At 43.8% G+C, this 19,432-nt stretch overlaps 1 protein-coding gene across 3 annotated transcripts in view; it reads right to left on the bottom strand.

Annotated features, from left to right (window-relative positions):
* ADAMTSL3 (ADAMTS like 3) overlaps nucleotides 1-19,432 on the bottom strand; it is a 404,352-nt gene that overhangs the window by 16,541 nt on the left and 368,379 nt on the right. For all 3 annotated transcript variants that reach the window (XM_057719996.1, XM_057719995.1, XM_057719997.1), the window contains 3 exons: nucleotides 11,332-11,514; nucleotides 4,468-4,651; nucleotides 1,092-1,296 (listed from right to left, as the gene is read on the bottom strand). In XM_057719996.1, the coding sequence (XP_057575979.1) occupies nucleotides 1,092-1,296; nucleotides 4,468-4,651; nucleotides 11,332-11,514 (572 nt within the window). The remainder of the gene's footprint in view (nucleotides 1-1,091; nucleotides 1,297-4,467; nucleotides 4,652-11,331; nucleotides 11,515-19,432) is intronic.

The following is a 19,432-nucleotide window of genomic DNA, read 5'->3' as shown; positions in this document are numbered from 1 at the left end:
TCCACCAGCAGTACCGGCAGCAAGACTGGAGCCCCAGAGGGAAGCAACTGCCCCCCTGGTGTGGCCAACACCGGAAGCTCCTCCCCTGCTGGGCAGCCTGAGAGTGTGTCCCCAGCCACTCCCTCTGGCCACAGCCAGAAACAGAAGAAGGGGGTGGCTGGGAAAATCTGGAACTGCACCTTAATACATTTCTGCTGCAGGCTGCCCAGCAGGAAGCGATCCAACAAAGTTAAGCCCACATAAATAAACCCCATGGATGACCAAAGGATGTCAGGTTGCCGCGTTCGCTGGGACCCGGTCCAGTGCACAATGAGAGTGTTCTCTGCACGGGATTCAAATCCAGCACCTCCACGGCCGTCAGAAGCATTCCCCCCCCAACCCCCGCCCTTGGTCCTTCCAATTCTTGTTAATAAACTTGATTGTTAATAAATTCTGTTTTGCACCCTCCCTGCACAGAACTGGGGCTGGGCATTTCCCAGTTAGAGAAGTGGGTGGTCATGTCGTAGTTGGAGTTAATCAGAACAACTAAAGGAAAAATGACCTAAGAGAGTTAGTACGATGAGTTCCAATAGCAACAACTGCTGCACTGCAGGGCAGAAGTGCAGAGAGAGTGTGTTGCCTTCCTGCACTGACATTCCCGCACACTGCCAGAGGCCCGAGGGGAATATTGGTCCCTGCAGCCTGTGTTATTTATAACAGAGAGTCCCATGATAGAATAACAAGATCCTGTGAAGCAGCCTGTGTGCACTGTGGTCAGGTCCCTGTGCAGCTGAGCTTCCTGACTATCATGCAGGAGCCAGGCTTTCCCCTTCCCCCTTGGGGACAGACTCTGATGCATGGGTTTTTGTTTGCTTGTTTGTTTGTTTTTTGTTTTTTTTTAATGTGGACCATTTTTAAAGTTTTTATTGGGATCTCAGCTCCCCAAACAGGGAATAGATCCCACACCCACCCGCATTGGAAGGCGAAGTTTTCGCCCCTGGACTGCCAGGGAAGCCCCTTTCTTAATTGTTTGCTGTGTGGGTGTGACCACAGGGACTGGATGGTGATCCTGGATGATTCTACCATCAAAACAGGAGATGTGTCAGCATCACCTGGTTCCTTGGTTCAGTGAGCCCTTGAACACACGCGTGACTGGAACAGGGTCTTCTTCCCAGAGGCCTGTCTTTGGGGGCACATGCTCTCGGAGGTGTCACCTGCACAGTTCCATTGGCTCTTGTGCGCTGACATGTCACTTGGCGACTGCAGAATCCTTCACCACAAGACACAGAGCACTCTGACCACGCACCCGTGAACCACCTAAGAGCAGAAACTACAGGAGGTTAGTAAGGACCAGCACCAGAGATCTGCCTTCTCAGCCAGGCCTGGGCACTGGTGGGGACCCAGACTGGGTGCTGGGTGGGTGCTCTGGGCTGGGGTAACCACCCCTCCACCCCTTTTCTCTTAGCCAAGTCTAGACCTCAGAGGGTGAGAGTTGTGCCTTGGGACCTTGTCCTTTCTTGTCAGCATAGAGAATAACGTGTTAGGTGGAGATTTACAGGAACATCATTACCTGACCATGACCTGACCTCAAGAACAAAGGAGCTGACACCTAGAAGTTTGCAACAACTAACCACACCCCTCGCTCACCTTTCCCATAAGAGGGCTTTGCTGAAAGCTTTTGGGTTTGGGGGGTTTTCAGGCATGAGCCACCCATCTCCTTGCATGGCCCTGTAATTAACCGTTCTCTGTTCCAAACGCCGATGTCTTGGTGCTGTGTGGCCTCACTGCCCTTGCGTTTTGGTAACAGCTTCAGAGAGTAGAGCTAGGGCAAAATTAGGTGGAAATTTCAAAAGGGTGGATTTCAACTCATTGAAACCAAAGGGAATAAAATATTATTAAAGCACCTATGGGCTCTTAGCTCTGAGAGATATTTACATATTTACATGTTATCTTACGTAATAGTTATCTTGTTCCCAATTCTTTTCTTTTCTTTTTTTTTCTGGCCACAGCACACAGCATGCAGAACCCGTGCCCCCTGCAGTGGAAGGGTAGACTCTTAACTATTGAACCACCAGGGAAGCCCTTGTTCCCATTCTTGTAATGAAGAAACCAAAGTCCGCAGGGTTAAATAGGTATGGTCGCATAACTAACATGCCAATAAAGCTGGGGTTGATTCTAGATTTATCTGGCCCTAAAGGTCATAATGATCTCAGGAGGCTGAACTTGGAAGTAGACACCTTGAAGATACTGAGTGCTCTGTCACTCAAGATGTTCAATCCACTGCCAGGATACTGCAGAGCAAGGGTTCCTGCCCTGGGCCCCATGGTGTTCCCCAAGGGAACCATGGACTTGGATGGGAAAAGAATTACATCTTCATTGCCACGAAGCTCTAATGGATAAACATGTAGGTCCCAACATAGAGTAGTATTAGCAATACCTGTGATTTTGTTACCAATAGAAATCATAGCTGTTTTCACATGACATGAACATTGCGGCAGGCATTCCAAAACAGCAATTATATTCACCACCATTTCAAAATCAATTGTACTAGTACATCCTATTGTTTAGTGTGTTAATAGAGAAGCAAATCTACTATATCACATTTATTTTTTTATTATCATTGTTTTTTTGGTTTGGTTTGGGTTTTTGTTTTTTAATGTGGATTTTTGCATTGTGAACTAAAGTATTGCCTGCCATGTCAGTAAACAAAGGATTTTGCAGCTATCAAATCATCACATTACAGCCTCCCTGATGGTGCACGCTGAGGGGACTCAGGATGGAGAAAGCACAGGTTGCTGACCCTGTGATTTCAGCAAGCCCAGACTCTTGCATCTTCCCGTACAGAGAAAAGCGCTAAATTCCTCAACTTGAGATAGCTGGTTTTCTGTGATTAACAGCAATCTTTTGAAGTTCCAGCTACCTGGTTTTGGGTGCAAAAATTCCTATACATCCTGCCTCCCCACTTCCCTCTTTGCCTCTTCAGAACAGTTTCTCGGCATTTCCTGCGATGCTGTGTTCTGAGCTTGAAGTCCTCCCAATATCCGCCGAGTAAAACATACCTCTCAACTTTTAGGTTGTGCATTTTTTTCAGTCGACAGCATCACTGGTCAATTACCTGTTAGGGATTATGCTACTCAATCATTCTTCATTCACTGAACAAGCATTTTTAGAAAGTGTGTAATGGGCCAATCACTGTGCTGAGTGCTGTTTAGCATGACAGCCATGGACTTATTCTCATAGAACTAATGGTCCAGTGCGAGAGCAAGACAGGCAGATTGTGGTAAGAGCTGTGGAGAAGAAAGATAAGGAAACAGAAAAACACATAGCACAGGGGCCTGGTTTAGTGTGGGGCCTAGAAGGTTTCCCTGAAAATAGGTGAATAGGAATCAAGAAGTCAAAAGAGAGGGAACCGTGTTCTAAACGGAGGAAGCATTATGTGCAAAGGCCCTGAGTCAGGAGAGAGAATGGCTTACCGAAGGGACCAAAAAAGACCAGTGTGGACGGAGATCCCATAACCAGGCTGGGAGACACAGCAATGAGGTAGAACGGCAGCCTGAGACCCAACCACCAAGGGACTTCTATTCTTTCACTCATGTATTCGTTCAGGCAGTAACTAGGTACTGGGCACTTTCTATGTGCAAGGCATTGTTTTAGACATTGAGGGGAAAAATGAACAAGAGAGACACAGCCCCTACACTAGGAATTTTGACCTTTGTCCTAAGAACGATGGGAAGGCATGGAAGGGTTTTAAACAAAGAAGCATCATGATGAGTTTGTATTTTAAGAGTTGGTTCTGCTTATAGAGTGGACAAGGCACTCTAGGGCAGCTCCCGGAGTGGTCATTGCGAGGAATGATGATGGTTTGGACTCCAGTGGTAACAGCGGGAAGTTGACAAGAACGGACAGAAATGAGAGGAAAGGGGGAGTTTAGGATGCAGTCATTGTGACCTGGAACACTGGGGATGGATCAGATTTGGTGGAGACCATGAGTCTGACTCTGGACACTCTTTAAACTATTGATTTGTGTCGTCTGTGACATAGAAAAGTTATTAGTGGTTCTACCCCTGGGGTAAAACCTTGGGAACTGTGCTTTTAACTAGTGCCTCTCGCGATTCTGGCCCACTGCCTTCTCTCCTAGGTAAACCCAGGAAACCAGCTTCACTGTGCTCTTAACGTACATTGTGAGTGCAGGAAGCTGATATGGGTAGCGATTAAGAGTAGAAGCTCTGAAATCAGACTATCTCAGTTTGAATTCTGGCCCTGGTAACTGTGTGGCCTAGGGGAGTTTTTCCCTCTGTAAGACAGAAATGAGTCCTGTTGATCTCATAGGCGACTCGGATGTGATCCACATAAAGCACTTAGCAGAGTGCCTGGTACAGTACATGCTAAAGAAATGATAGTGGTTGAGTTATTAAATCCAAATGACTGCCCCTTTAAAAACAAGCAAAAACCTGGTACCAACGAGATAAGAAGAGTGACAACACATACCTTGAGGGGCAGTCCTGGATGTTACAGGGCTGGAACCCAACCAGCGGCTTCTGGAGGTGATCACAGAAGGCCTCACTCACTTCCTGCCCATTGGCCATCAGGCACTGAGGTCTCTGAACTCGGGCTCCCAAGTGGCCACAGGTGGCAGAACAATGTGTCCAGTTACCAAGCTCCCAGAACGTCTCTGCAGAAAGAAAATGAATGTCACGCAGTCCCTGGGAGGCTGAGAAATGATGATGGGCTGGAGACGACCTGGTAACAGACTACCACAAGCCATCTGTCTGGTTCTCTGAGAACAGAGAAGAAGCCATCATACAGTGCAAGGGTGTCCTTTAAATTTCCTTTCCCTCAACTAGCTTATTATAATAACTGGTGGGAATGGGAGCCAGAATGGGGCCTTTGGACCACAGCCTGGGAGAAGGGCTATTGCAGACCAGCTAGATCTGCCAGAAAAATCCCAGAGAGAAGCAGGAGGAATTCTGTGCAGTGGGCTGGCTCCTCAGGACTCTCCAAGCAGAGCCAAGAGGTCAAGAGAGGAGGGTCTCTCAGGGAATGCCCTAAGGGGTTCTATTTCTCAAAAGTGGATCAGGCCGAGAAATGAAAGATGATTTAGCAGGGAGCAGGGATTAAGCAGAAAGGTTACAGATGTATTTCAATTCCATTCTTACTTTTCCATTAATTCTTATTCTAAACTTCAGATTTATCCTGAAACTGCATACATAATTTGTCATGGAAACATCTGGAAAGGTGAAAATGGGAGTTTCCTTTAGAAAAGTTGAAGCTGACTACCTCCAATAATTATGGGTCTTTTTACTTTAGTCTCCATTCCAAGCAGCCTTTCCCTTCCCTTTTGACACTTGGTAAAAAGATGAGGTAGGACATGATGATGACAGATTTGTGTATGATCACAGAAAGTGCCAGATTTTCTTGTAATAATCACAAGTAATTGATAGCTACCAGCTGTGTCCACAGGCTCCCTCACAGAGCAGACTGGTTTCTTTAACTTAATGATTTTCTTGTTTTTCCTTTTGATTTTGGAATTTTTGTCCTAAGGTGCATATGGTATCATTTGCAAAGCAGAACAGAATATATTTTTAGTTGGCCCCCCAGGATTACAGTTGATTTAAAACAATTTTTTAAAATAGCTAAATTTATTGAGAATTTTCCAGGTGATATGTACTGAGTTAAACATTTTAACATCAATTTTTCCATTTAATCCTTATGGCCATCTGTGAATTAGATTATTTTTACTTGCCCAGGTGGAAACAGAAAAAAGCTAAGTGACTTTCCCAAAGTCCTTCAGCTAGATTGGAATCCAGTGTGTCTGACTCTAAATCTCACTCTTTCTACTATGTCACATTTCACCAAGACACTTTCACAGTTCAAGGAAGGACACACATGTGTTTCTTTAAAAAAAAAATGTGTTTTTTTTTTTTTTTGCTGAGGTATAATTCATACACAATAAAATGCTCAGATATCAGGCATGCAGGTTTATGAATTTTTCGCAATTGTAGGTACTTATGTAACCACGATCCAAAGCAAGGTTCATAACATTTCATCACCCCCAAAGTTTCCTCTGGCCTCTTTTTCATCAGTTCCCTTCTTTTCCCAGGCAACTACATCTTCATTTCTATTAATATACATCAGTACTATCTGTTCTTGGACTTCCTACAATATATACTCTTTTCTGTTTGGCTTCTTTTGCTTAACAGAGTTTTTGAGATTCACCCATACTGTTGTGTATATCAGTAATGCATTCTTTTTACTGCTGAAGAATAGCCCATTGTGTGAATACAGCATAGTTTGTTTATCCATTCTCCTGTTGATTGACATTATGAAGTGAGGGCTGCTATGGACAACCTTGTATGAATTTTTGTGACCATGTTTTCATTTTTCTGTGAGTGGAATTGCTGGGTCAAGGGTAGATGTATGCTTAACTCTACTGGAAACTGCCACACCGTTTTCCAAAATGCTTGCACTGTTTTGTCTATTTATCTGTGATGCACGAGCATTTCAGTTGCCTGCTGAAATGTTACATCATCAGTCTTTTTGTTTCCACTATTCTGGTAGGTGTGATACTGTATCTCATTGTGCTTTCAATTTTCATTTTCCTGATCCCTTTTGTAAATATTCTTTTGTGAACCTCAAGGCTTTTGCATTGTCTTTCTGGGGGAGGGGAGAGTTCATTGTTAACCTGTAGCAGTTCTTCATATATTCTCGATAGTTCTTTATCAGACACACGTATTGCCCATCTCTTTCTCAGTCTATGGCTTATCTGTTCATATTCTTGGTACTGTCTTTGATGAGCAGATTTTAAAATTTTTGATGAGGTTCAATTTGATACATTTTTTTGTTTGCTTTACAGCGAGTGATTTTTGACACATGAATTTGAAAAGTAGATCATATTCACTCCCATATAGGATTCCTCAATGGCTTCTCATGTTTGAAGAATAAACTCTAGTCTTTACCTTGACCGTCAAAGCCCTGAATGATTTGGTCCTCAGCAACTCTCCAACTTCATCTCATAACCCTCTCCCTCTTCCTCACTCTGCCCCCATCGCTTGAATCTTCTTTCTGTTTCTCGACCACACAAAGCTTCTTCCCACTTTCAGGTCCTTGCACTCACTATTCCCTCTGCCATAAATGCTCCTTCCTCAACCCTCTGCATGGATGGCTCTATCCCATCCTTTAGGTCTGGGCTCAGATATCACCTCCTCAGAAGGCCGGTCCTGACTAGCTTCACTAAAGTAGCTATGGCCAGTCACTAGGCATCTCGTCCACCTATTTTTGTTTTTCTTCATAGCACTTTCCAGAGAAATATCTTCTTATACATGTATTTGTTTACTGGCTTATTGTCCATCTCTCCTTCAAGTCCTTGAGATTGGACGTGTTATGTATTAGGTACTCAAACAGTATTTGTTAAGTTGATAAATGGATTTCTCTGAAATGCTAACCACTGAAGGGTTGGCACGTTCCACAATGTACACACGTGCGTGCATGTATAGGAGGTGGTAGAAGAATGTAGGCAGTTCCAATAAATCAAATTTTTAAATATTCCAAAACTTCACCTTCATCAGCAATTTTAGCCTCATGAATACTCAATTTTTCAATTAATTGATTTGAAGGTGTTCTTTTGGCCTTCATGTTCCATGCCACATAGAACGTCTCTCTGCATTTGCACATCCTGATTTCTCTTCCTGGCACTTTATTCTTACTCTTTCCAGAATAAAATTATGGCCTATATGGAAACCTGGTTGACTTCTGCAGAAAGCGTTAGGGACACTTCCTCAGTGCTACCATGTTCCTTGGTACTTTGGTCATCTTATTACAGCACTTGTCACACTGCTTCTAAATATCTGTTCACATGACCATCTCCTTCTTTAGACTATGAGCATCTCAAGGGCTAGATCATCTCTATATCCCCAGCTCTGGCAAGAGTAAGCACTGGGCAAGTATTTGTTGAATGTGGCTGTGTTTGTGCCTGAATGTGTGTGTCCCTAAAATTCATGTGTCAAATCCTAACATCCAATGTGACAGTCTTGGGAGGTAGGACTTTGGGAGGTAATTAGGTCATAAGGGTGGAGCCCTCACGAATGAGATTAGTGCCCTTATAAAAGAAGCCCCAGGGAACCCCTTCATTCAGACATAAGAGGACACAGCGAAAAGACGACTGTCTGTGAAGCAGGAAATGGGCTCTCACCAGACACCGGATGTGATGGTGCCTTGATCGTAAACTTTGCAGCCTCCAGAACTGCAAGAAATAAATGTCCGTTGTTTATAAGCTACCCAGTCTACACTATTTTGTTACGGTAGTGCAAACAGATTAAGATGAATGTTGAATGAATGGATAATAGCACATGTAATATTGGTAGCATTATGTCGAAAAGAAGAGGAAAAATGTGTCATGTGAATACCCCTAGATAGTGATGTTGTAAATAACATGAGCTGGCTTGTTGATTGGCAGCTCAACACTACTTTCCCCTTCTGTGCTCTCCCTGCACCTACATTTCTAGAATCTCTGTCTGCAGAGTTATATCCTATAGGATATATTCTGAAAATGAAAGACACTAGCTCAAGATTTAAAAGACTGAAATGATGTAGCCATTATTGTTCCTGTATAGTAGACATAATAAGATGTGAGGTCTAACAGTAGCTTCTGTGTGACCTTCTGTGATTCACCCATGTTTGAGCTACAAGAAGCTGAGATAAACAGTACAGGTTCCCTGTGATTCAAGCATTTCTTTTTTTTCTTTTCTTTTTAAATATCAAGGATCTTTTTCTCAGGTCTGATTTGAATCTGTGGCTGCACGTAACACGTTGCTCTTTTGAGAATAAAAGGTCCCATTATCTTCATTGTTTGCAAGTCATTAGCCACAAAATTACATCTTATTCTCATAAACATTTCTGATTTTGTTAACTCTGTCTCTCTCCCTTGGCCTCCTAAAGAGTCTTGCAAGCTGGAAATACTTAGCTTAGGTTCTTGTGACCAAGCAGTGATACATAACAAAGTTAATATGTGTAGAAAAAAATATTTGTGAAAGAAGACAAATGAAGAATTGATTACACAATTCTTAGCAAATCTTCCCTCTATTAAGATTTACCAAGTTAGCAATCATTTTGCAACTAGAAAACCAATACCTGCATTACCACAAATAACGATGCACATTTGGGATATGAGTTATCTATTCCTTGTTCCAGCTTGGGTATTCTTAAAGACGACAACTCCTAGGTAATAATTCCCTTCCAATAGAATGCTCTGTCCCAGGACACGCAGGCTCACACAGATCTGGCAGCTATGTCTGGGGCTGGGTGTGTGCAGTACCACAGGGCCTTAGTTAGAGTTATTAACTATGCTAACATGTAGCATCGCTGCACATTTTCAGGGCTTATAGCCTAACCAACAAGGTAGGAAAAAATACATTCACCAGAATTCCCAAAGGGACTGGAGGAAGCAACTGGGTCTGCTAGAGCGCGTCCCCTCCAGACAGCTTTGGGAACAGGAGACAGTTTTATAGCGGACCTCACATGGTGAGGGGTGTGGGTTTTTAGGAAGGCTGTGAAGCATGAGTGTAAGAGCAGAAAGACAGTGGAGGAATGCTGTGTATTATGTGATGTAAGGCATTCTTGATTCCTCAGTCATGTGACCAAAGTCACGAGCTACTTGACTGGAGAGACTTCTGAGAGAAGAGGTGTGCAGGGCAGAACTCGACACCCACACAGGCTCACAAGTGGAGAGGGGGACAAGCAAGGAATAAGGCTGGGACTTCTCAGGGAGCTTGGGAAAGGCACTTGAGCATCAGACAGGTTAAGCCTGCCCTATTTGTTGACAATCTTCCATAGTAAGATCCTAGAGGACCCCAAGGGCTCTTTGGGGAGGGGCACATGGAGGTACACCAGTACCTTTCTGGTCAGCACTGAGAGTCCAGGAGGCTAGTATGGAGAACACTGAAAGGGATGACTAATATTTGGGCTCTGTACAAACTTGCTAGGAGTCTCAGGTTTCCTCATTTATACAACGTGATAAAAGATTACTGCCCCCAACACTGGGCTACTGTAAATATCGAAAGATATTCATGAACATCAAAGTGCTTTGTGCATGACCGCTGTTCCAGTTCCCCGTCTATTTATGTCTCTGGGCTTCTCTAATTGACAACAAGAAAAGCCATGGAGAAAGCTCTTTTCCATCATCCTCTTAGTTCAGCAGTGGGTTCTAATACAATCTCATACCAGTTCTGCCAGTGAGTCAATTTTATTCATTTATGAAACACTTCTTTAATACTTACACCTGTGTTAGGTGCTGGAGATACAGAGGGGAGCAGTCAGGGATCTCTAATGTCAGTCTAACTGACTGCGGTGATTAACTCAAGCACTTCCAAACTCCGGAGGGGTGGGGTGGGGTGGGGAGAGGAGTATTATTTATCAAGTCCTCGAACCCCTGCAACTTAAAGCTCATTCTGGTGACAAGAGTTTGGTGAGCTCCAGATCTATCCCTAACAGACAACAACATAAGGAGCCAGCTTATCGTCCTGTGCTGGGGGCGCCTTGCAATGAGCTTCCCCAAATTACAACAGTGACCCCACTACAAGGTGTCTTAAGACTCAGTTGCTCAGTACTGACTGAGCACATGCTGTGTGCCCCACACTATATTACATTCTTAGGACTGCGGAAGAGACGTGAGACGTGGTCTCTGCCATGAAAGGACCCACAATTTAGCTGAGGACATATAAAAGAAAGAGGAAATAATGGGAGACCGATGTGTGTGAGGACTTAGGGACCAAGGGTGAGACGAGAGAAAGGAGAGGTCCAAAAACATCAGAGAAGGATTCACACGGGAGATAGGAATTCAGTTGGCCCTACAGGATGAGAGGTGTTGGGGCGACATGATACCTGCAGTGAAGGACACTTCTTCCTGGGACAGCAGTAGGAATGGAAGCCAGACTTCCAGGGAAGCAGCATGGGGTGTGTGCATGTGTGTGTGTGCACGCGCGCTGGATCACAGGGCAGGAATCCATGCTGCTTAGAACAGAGTTTCATGCTCGCTTACAATGGAGGCCAGGGTAAGGAGTGAAGCAGATGTAGAGGCAAGATATGAAGGATCTTGATTCTGGGCAGAAAGTTTATATCCCAGTGGAGATTCTTAGCCAGAGAAGTAGTAGCAGCAAGAAAGTCACAGCTTTCCAAGAGAGGAACTGGTGAGACAGAGTGTTAGATTTAGTGCTCGTCTGTAACTAGGCAATAGCACCAATAGTTAAAACCATTTAATGTCCACTTGTTTACTCCTCGACTCCAGCATCAACAAAACCAGGTTCTACTTTGTACCCAGTATAGGAAGCACTTGAAGGACAACAAGGATTTGCCACTTACCCAGCAAGTGGAGGATGGATGCTGCCATTGCCTTTCCAAGAGCATTCGTGGCTGTGCAGACATAGGTTCCTTCATTTTCAAGGGAAACATTCTGCAACAACAGGGATCCATTGAAAAGCAAGGAAATATTGTCACTCAGAGATCCTCCTTTCTTCAACCAAGTTACATTAGGCTGAGGGACACCTTTGGAATAAAAACAAATATGACAAATGCAAATTCCTTTAAGAACAGGGCCACAGAACCATATGACCAATACCATTTAGCATTTTGACCACCAGTCACCACATGGGTTTAATCACATACAATAGGAAAAACAGCTCTTTCTATTTCTTTAGCTCCTCTATGGCAGGTGGGGGATGCTGCTGAAACAAAGGGCTTTGGTCTGCTGAGCACTGGATTGTTTTATGTATAGACGTCAAGGAATAGGAGCCAAACAGGGTGGGCTTGCTCTGTATTGGGAAGGAAGAGAAATCTGAAGTTGAGTGGGGGTGACAGGAGAGTGGTTGGAAAAGAGGAGCTGGTCAAGCCAGATGAATGGGGAGGCAGAGACAGAGAGAAATTCCTAGCAGTGGGCTGTCACAAAGAAGGCTTTTGAAAACAAACATATCAAATACAGATCTTTAAGTGGATGGCTGTGCATCTGCAATGCAATGTTCCTCCCTTAGGAGGAAGACAAAATCTTTAGGGAAGTAGATTTTGTTCATCCACACTTTTGTGAAAGAGGATAATTTCAGGAACACAAAGAATGTTGCATTTTAAGTTTGGGTCGATGTAGGGGTGAGCAGAGGGTAAGCAACATGTCTGGACACAGAGAGGAGCGTGAGGAATTGAAAGAATTTCTCCCCCCCACATCTTGAGAAGTCTTAGCAGTTTGCTGGCCTGTGGGATATGAAACTCGGAGGAATCTCATTTGGTTCTTAAGAGCTGGGGCAGCCTCCCACGATGCCTGAGCTCCAGCTAGGTTCCGGTTTTGAAGATGTCCTCTCTTCCTGCAGCACTCCAGCTAGAGACTGTGGCAGACATGGCAAGGCTTTCTGACAAGAGAGAGAGGTCATCGCTCTCATCATGACATCTACAAGGCACCTTACAAGAGGCAAAACACACACTCCGGGAACACCTGGACACGTTGATTCTCACAGGTTTTCCCGACTTCTGGGAAGCAGTCATTGTTAGCTCTGTCTTACAGCAGAGGAAGCTGATCAAGTCAAAACTAGCCTAGAATCTAAATACCCAGAGATGTGCTAATCACAGGCGCCTATATCTTTTTTGTTGTTTCTTCTACAGATATAAACACATGGAGAGGTTAAACTTTCCTAAGGTCACCAGCTAGTGAACACTGGGTCTGAGATTCACACCCACACAGTTTGCTCCAGAACTTACCTCTTAACCACAAGGTAGGCAGGTCTTGTATCATTCTTGATAGACTGATTCCTAGGCATCTTATACTTTTTTATTGCCATAGTAAGCAGGCTCTTTTAAAATATATTTTACAGTTGTTTATTGCTGACAATTAGGGAAGCAACGAACACTCGCGTATTTATGTTGTATCCAATCATCTTCCTAAACTTTTCAAATGGTTTTCTAGTTTTTTTAAAGGTAAACAATCATATCACCTATATGTAATGACAATTTTATCTTTTTTCCTATATTTGTACCTATAATTTCTATCAATGATTGTATTGTATTAGCTAATGTCTCTAGAACACTGCTGAAGTATGTTACAGCAGGCAAATTTGTCTTGTTTCCAACTTGAAAGGGAACATTACTAATGTTTCATCCTCAAGCATGTCATTTGCTTTTGTTTTCTGAATGTTGCTGTCAAATCAAAGAAATTTCCATCTGTTTCCAACTTACATGGAATCTCTAAATCTTTGAGTTAATGTTTAGTTTAATTGGCTTTTTAAAAACTTAAAATATTTAAAGCTATTAATTTTCTTCTGAGTACAGCTTTGACTATATATCTATACTTTCAAAGGAATAAACCATTACCATTATTTCATTCATTCAAAAATGTTCACAAAGTGCCCATCGTATGTGAGACTCTATGCTGGTGCTAAGGATATGATGTGAACTAAGTTTCCTTAAGAAACTTAATTGTAGAAGCCTTGATTTTGTGGTCCTCTAGGATCTTAAAACGGAAGATTGTAAACAAATGGTGTAGCCTTAACTGTCTGATTTTTGAGCTCCTTCCCCAAGCTCCCTGAGAAGTCATAGCCTTAATTTTTTAATTTTAATTCCCTCCTTTGGAGGGTAACAGAAGATTGCAATAAAAGGAAATAAAGGCTTATGATAAAGGTAAACACTGGATGCCACTGGCACACAAAAGCTGTATTTAACGCAGACTGGAAAGAAGGGGAAGATTCCCACATGAAGCAACGGGCAAGCTAATACTTTAGGACAAGCAGAAACACATCAGGTGAAGGGGGTGGGAGTGGTGGGGAGACTGTTTTAGGTGGAGGGAACAACATGCAGAAAGGCCCTGACACGAAGGAAAATATAGTGCCTCTGGGGAATCATAAGCTGAATTTTTATGACTGGAGCTTAAAGTACATGGAGTAGGAGTGAGGAGAGGTGACTGTAGAGGTCAGCAGGTGCCTGTAAAGATGGAAATTTATTATCCATTATAAGGAGTTTGGTGGAATTTATCCTAAAGGAAATAGGAAATGGTTTAACTATTTTAAGCAGTGGTTAAGTATATCAGATTGGTGCCTTAGAAACATCGTTCTGGATGGGACGTAAAATGGGGAAAAGGGAGGCAAGCGTCAATAGGACCAGGTAGGTGGTTACTGAAGCGACTGAGGTGAGATGCAAAGGGTCCTGAAACAATGGTGGAAGCAGGGGATCTGGAGAGAATAGATGCATTCAGTAAACATTAAAGAAGAAAAACCAATAGGACCTGGTGACTGATGTTATTCGGGGAGTGAAGGAGAAAAAGGACTGAAGGAGGCCATGAAGCTAGAGGGTGGTGCCATTCACTGGAACAGGGACATTAACAGGAAGAGCAGCTGTGCCTGGAGAACAGGAGACGTTCTTATCAGCATGTCGAGGCCCGAGGGGCAGGCATCTAATTTTTTTTTTTTTTTTGCTTTGGAAGGTTGGTTTATTTTGACATCGCTCTTGTCTTTAGACTTTACATAACACAGGGAGGTATATTTTGTTTTTTGTTTTTAGATACCAACTTGAAGTACCAACAGGAGAATTTGTAGCGGAAAAAAAATCAAGTATTTGAGGTTTCTGTGAAATACCTATTGTGAAATGTTTCTATTTTACAAAAACTACAAATTCAAAATAATAACCAGTAGTAACAGAAGGTTATCTCCTTTCATCTGAGTGTTGATCCACATCTCTTGTTATTCATCACAATTTCTACAGCAAAGGGAGAAAAGGAAGATGAAAGGACAGACTTTGTCAGGGCCATGGTGAAATTTATCAATGTATCAATGTAATTAAGAAATAAAAACACTACTAATGACATTCTATGTTGCCATATCACCAATGTGTCATGAAACCTTAGCACTAGGTATTATTCCAACGTAAGCATGTTCAGAATCAGTTTTCAGCTCATTAGATATTTGTCTTCTGCTCAAATTCCATTGGCTAAACATGAAAATGGAACAAATAAAAGTAAACTGAATACAAGTTGCAATCTGATATCAAGAGGATCAGGCATCTAGTGTAACACACACTCCCAGGAGCCTGTGGGAACACTCTGGGGACAGGACCGGTGGGCGCCATTGCCAAGCTCTCCCTCTGCTGTGCTCCAGAGCCTCAGAATCTCCCAGAAAAGAGCTTTTGCACAAGGCTGCCCTGATTTTAGTGACTGCCGCCCAGCGGATGCCTCTGGATCGCCCGGCTCTGGAGGACAGGGGGGGCCTGTGTTCCTGGTCCCTTGAGATGGTAAGAATTGGTGTCATCCAGAAAAGAGCTCAACTCCTATCTGGCACCTGAGTTTTGTGATTGCTGTCCGAGGACACCTCTGTATCACGTGGCTCTAGTGGCTAATGGGGCTTATACTTGTGGGTCCCACAGGATTGGGACCAATGCAGAAAGAGCTCTTAAACAGCAGCCATCCCCCAGAGCGCAGCCAGGTGCTCCTTTCCAGGAAGGAGGCCTATTAGCTAAGCATCGTGACTACGCCCGAGGGGCAGGCTTCTGATTAAACAGGCATCTTGGGGATGACTGTGATCCCCTGCGGAGACCTCTGAGGGTGGGAGCTGTCTTCGTGCTCACGTTCTGCCAGGCTCCGTGGCGCCAGTGTTTCCTGGAGCCAAGTGTACATGCATCCGGTGCCCTGGTTTTCACCTCTGGCACCCTGGTGGTTGTTCTTTTTTTTAATTTTTATTTTATATTGGAGTATAGTTGATTAACAAGGTTGTGTTGGTTTCAAGTGTTATAGCAAAGTGATTCAGTTATACATGTACATGTATCTACTCTTTTTTTTTTTTTTTTTGGGGGGTACACCAGGTTCAGTCATCTGTTTTTATACACATATCCCCGTATTCCCTCCCTTCCTTGACTCCCCCCCACCTCGAGTCCACCCCACCCTCCCTGCCCCAGTCCTCTAAGGCATCTTCCATCCTCGAGTTGGACTCCCTTTGTTATACAACAACTTCCCACTGACTATTTTACAGTTGGTAGTATATATATGTCTGTGCTACTCTCTCGCTTCGTCTCAGTTTCCCCTTCACCCCCCGCCCCCTCCTATACCTCGAGTTCTCCAGTCCATTCTCTGTATCTGCATCCTTGTTCTTGTCACTGAGTTCATCAGTACCATTTTTAGATTCCGTATATGTGAGTTAGCATACAATATTTGTCCTTCTCTTTCTGACTTACTTCACTCTTTTTCAAATTCTTTTCCCATTTAGATTGTTACAGAATACTGAGCAGAGTTCCCTGTGCTATACAGTAGGTCCTTGTTGGTCATCTATTTTAAACATAGCAGTGTGTACATGTTGATCTCAAACTCCCTAACTATCCCTTCCTCCCACCCTTACCCCCGCTAACCGTAAGTTCATTCTCCTGGTCTGTGAGTCTGTTTGGGTTTTGTAAATAAGTTCATATGTATCTGGTGCCACCCAGGAGATGCTCCTTGATCTGGTGGCTCTGGTGGCCGGCGGTGGGAGGGGTGGGGCTAGGGACAGGAGTGGGAGGATAGGGAGGTGGTAGGGGTTGGGGGGCTTGCATTCCTGGGTCCCACAGGACTGTGGCAATCAGGGAGATAGCTCTTGGCAGGCTACCACCTCCAGGTCACTGCACAGACAGCAGACTGAAACACACCCCCAGTCTTTCTGAGAAGGAGGGCTCTTTGCTTGTCCTGGAGCTTCGGCCCGATGGGCTGGCTCCAGGGCTGGCTCACGTGTAGTGGCCTATGGAGCTGCTTTCAAGCAACGCAGGCTGTGGATGCCCCTTGGCACTCTCCCTCCGCCTCGCTCCAGCTCACCAGTTATCACCCAGAAAAGGAGTTTATACACTGTGTGGAGCCCTGATTTCTGCAACTGCCACCCAGGGCACCCCTCCAAATCTCCTGACTCTGGTGGCCATCAGGGATTGCACTTGCAGTCCCACAGGACTGTACATGTCTGCCTACTTAAAGGAAAAACGGATTCTGAGGGTCTAGCTTCCAGTCAGCCTGAATCGAGGTTCTGAGAGTCTCTCATCTGGAACACTGACAGGTCTTGGCACAACCTAAACCACGAGGAGTTATTAAAAATATACAGTAAGTCCCCTACATACAAACCTTCATGTTGCGAACTGTCAAAGCTGCAAACGTGCATTCGCACGGCCAATCATGTAAGTTAGTTCATGTGTCTGGCGTACATTGTCACATGTGTGCATCCTCTACAAGTGGCCGTGCTTTTGAGTACTTTACAGTATTGTGTAGAGTACAGTAGTACAGTATCTTTATTTCAAGCCCAGTTTGTCTGGAAGCATGCGTACAAGCAGCAGTGAGGTAGCTGGTACTACTGTACTTTTCAAGGTCCTGTTGTGTAAGATTAAAAATGTTCTCTCCATTTTTGTGTTTGTTTTTTATGCATTACTTGTGTGAGAAGTCATTACCAACCTACTATAGTGCAGTATGACACAGCCGATTGTGTTAGTTGGGTACCTAGGCTATCTTTGTTGGACGTGCAAACAGATAAAACTTACGGAATGCGCTCTGTGAAGGGAACTCATTTGTATGTAGGGCACTTACTGCATTAGGCTGCTTGGACAATCACAAAGGTTAGAGAGATAACCAGAAGCTGAGGCAGAGCTGAATGACAAGGTCATCTCCTGCACGAGGCTACTGCTTCAACACTGGGACAGGAGGTTGCTTCATCTACTGTACAGAAGCCAACACAGAGACATAGAGCGGTTGAAGGGATGAAAAAACAAGACCCATCCACATGGTGCCTACAAGAGACTCCCTTTAGATGTAAGGATATACACAGACTGAAAGTGAAGGCATGCCAAAAGATACTCCATGCAACTAGAAATTAATTTCACGAAGAAACCTGGAAAATCATACAGATGTTGAGACTGAAAGACATGCAACTGAACAACCAATGGATCATCTTGCTTTTCTAGATTTTCTTGACACAGCACATGTGTCCTACCTAAGATTGACCTTGGTGATACAGTAGATGCCTTCATGTGCTTCTTTTAAAATAATTAATTAATTAATTAATTTATAGGCTGCATTGGGTTTTTGTTGCTGCACATAGGCTCTCTCTAGCTGTGGCGAGCAGGGGCTACTCTTTGTTGTTGTGTGCAGGCTCCTCATTGCCGTGCCTTCTCTGGTTGCGGAGAGTGGGCTCTAGGTGTGTGGGCTCCGGTAGTTGTGGCACATGGGCTCAATAGTTGTGGCTCATGGGCTTCGTTGCTCCACGGCATGCGGGAACTTCCTGGAGCAGGGATCGAACCCATGTTCCCTGCATTGGCAGGTGGATTCATCATTTTTTTTAAAGAACTTTTATTGAGATACAGTTAACATACAATAAACTGCATATATTTAGAGTGTATTATTTGGTATCCCAATCTCCCAATTCATTCTGCCCCAACCCTCCCCGCTTTCCCAACTTGGTGCCCATATGTTTTTTCTCTACATCTGTGTCTCTATTTCTGCCTTGCAAACTGGTTGATTTGTACCATTTTTCTATAGTCCACATATACGTGTTAATATACAATATTTATTTTTCTTTTTCTGACTCACTTCACTCTGTATCTAGGTCCACCCATGTCCCTACAAATGTCCCAGTTTCATTGCTTTTTACAGCTGAGTAATAGTCCATTGTATATATGTACCACATCTTTTTTATCCATTCATCTCTTGATGGACATTTAGGTTGCTTCCATGTCCTGGCTATTGTAAAGAGTGGGCAGGTGGATTCTTAATCACTGTGCTACCTAGGAAGTCCCCATATATGTGAATTTAAATGATTATTTATTAATTAAAGGAATTCCTCTAAGAAAGGAAGTAATTGCTAAGTAATTCTCTCTTGAGTGACTGAAATTTTTTTTTAAAGCAACACACAAGTTTGAAAATATTTTACAATTTAAGGATCTTCATTAATTCAGACCTACCTCCTGCAGCTAGTCTGAATTAATGGTAGTTTTCTCAAGTTACAAAACCTCTTACAGCAGAGAAGAAAAATGGTGGTGAAGTAGAATGACGTGGAATGCATCCCTCTCCACAGATGCATCAGGAATATACCAAAAGATGCAATAATTCCCACAGAGAACTAGCTGAACACCAGCAAACGACCTCAGACAACAGAAAGGACTGCAAAGATCCCGACATAACTGGGTAGGACAGAGGGGAAAAAAAAGGGAGAAAGAGGAGGAGAAGAAAGGAAAGAGATGGGTCCCACACCCTAGGGCGGGGGGATCTGAAACAGAGGGGAGATTGCCGAATTTGGGGAAATGTCCCTTATCTGACCGGGAAATCCCTTCTCCAACGGGGAATTTCCCTGAGTCAGAAGGGAGGCATTTGGGACTGTTCAAAGAGGGTGAAGCAGCTGAGCTGTGGCAGACAGGAAAGAGTGAGAAATACACAGAAGGTCCGCACCATGGCTCAGCATGTCTGGACTGAGATGTTGATTCACAGCTGAACAGGGTGGGT

This window comes from Hippopotamus amphibius, chromosome 2 (genome assembly GCF_030028045.1).
Source record: "Hippopotamus amphibius kiboko isolate mHipAmp2 chromosome 2, mHipAmp2.hap2, whole genome shotgun sequence".
Classification (NCBI taxonomy): Eukaryota; Metazoa; Chordata; class Mammalia; order Artiodactyla; family Hippopotamidae; genus Hippopotamus; species Hippopotamus amphibius.
Note: the sequence above shows the minus strand (reverse complement) of the source record. Positions and strands in the feature narration are given on the sequence as shown.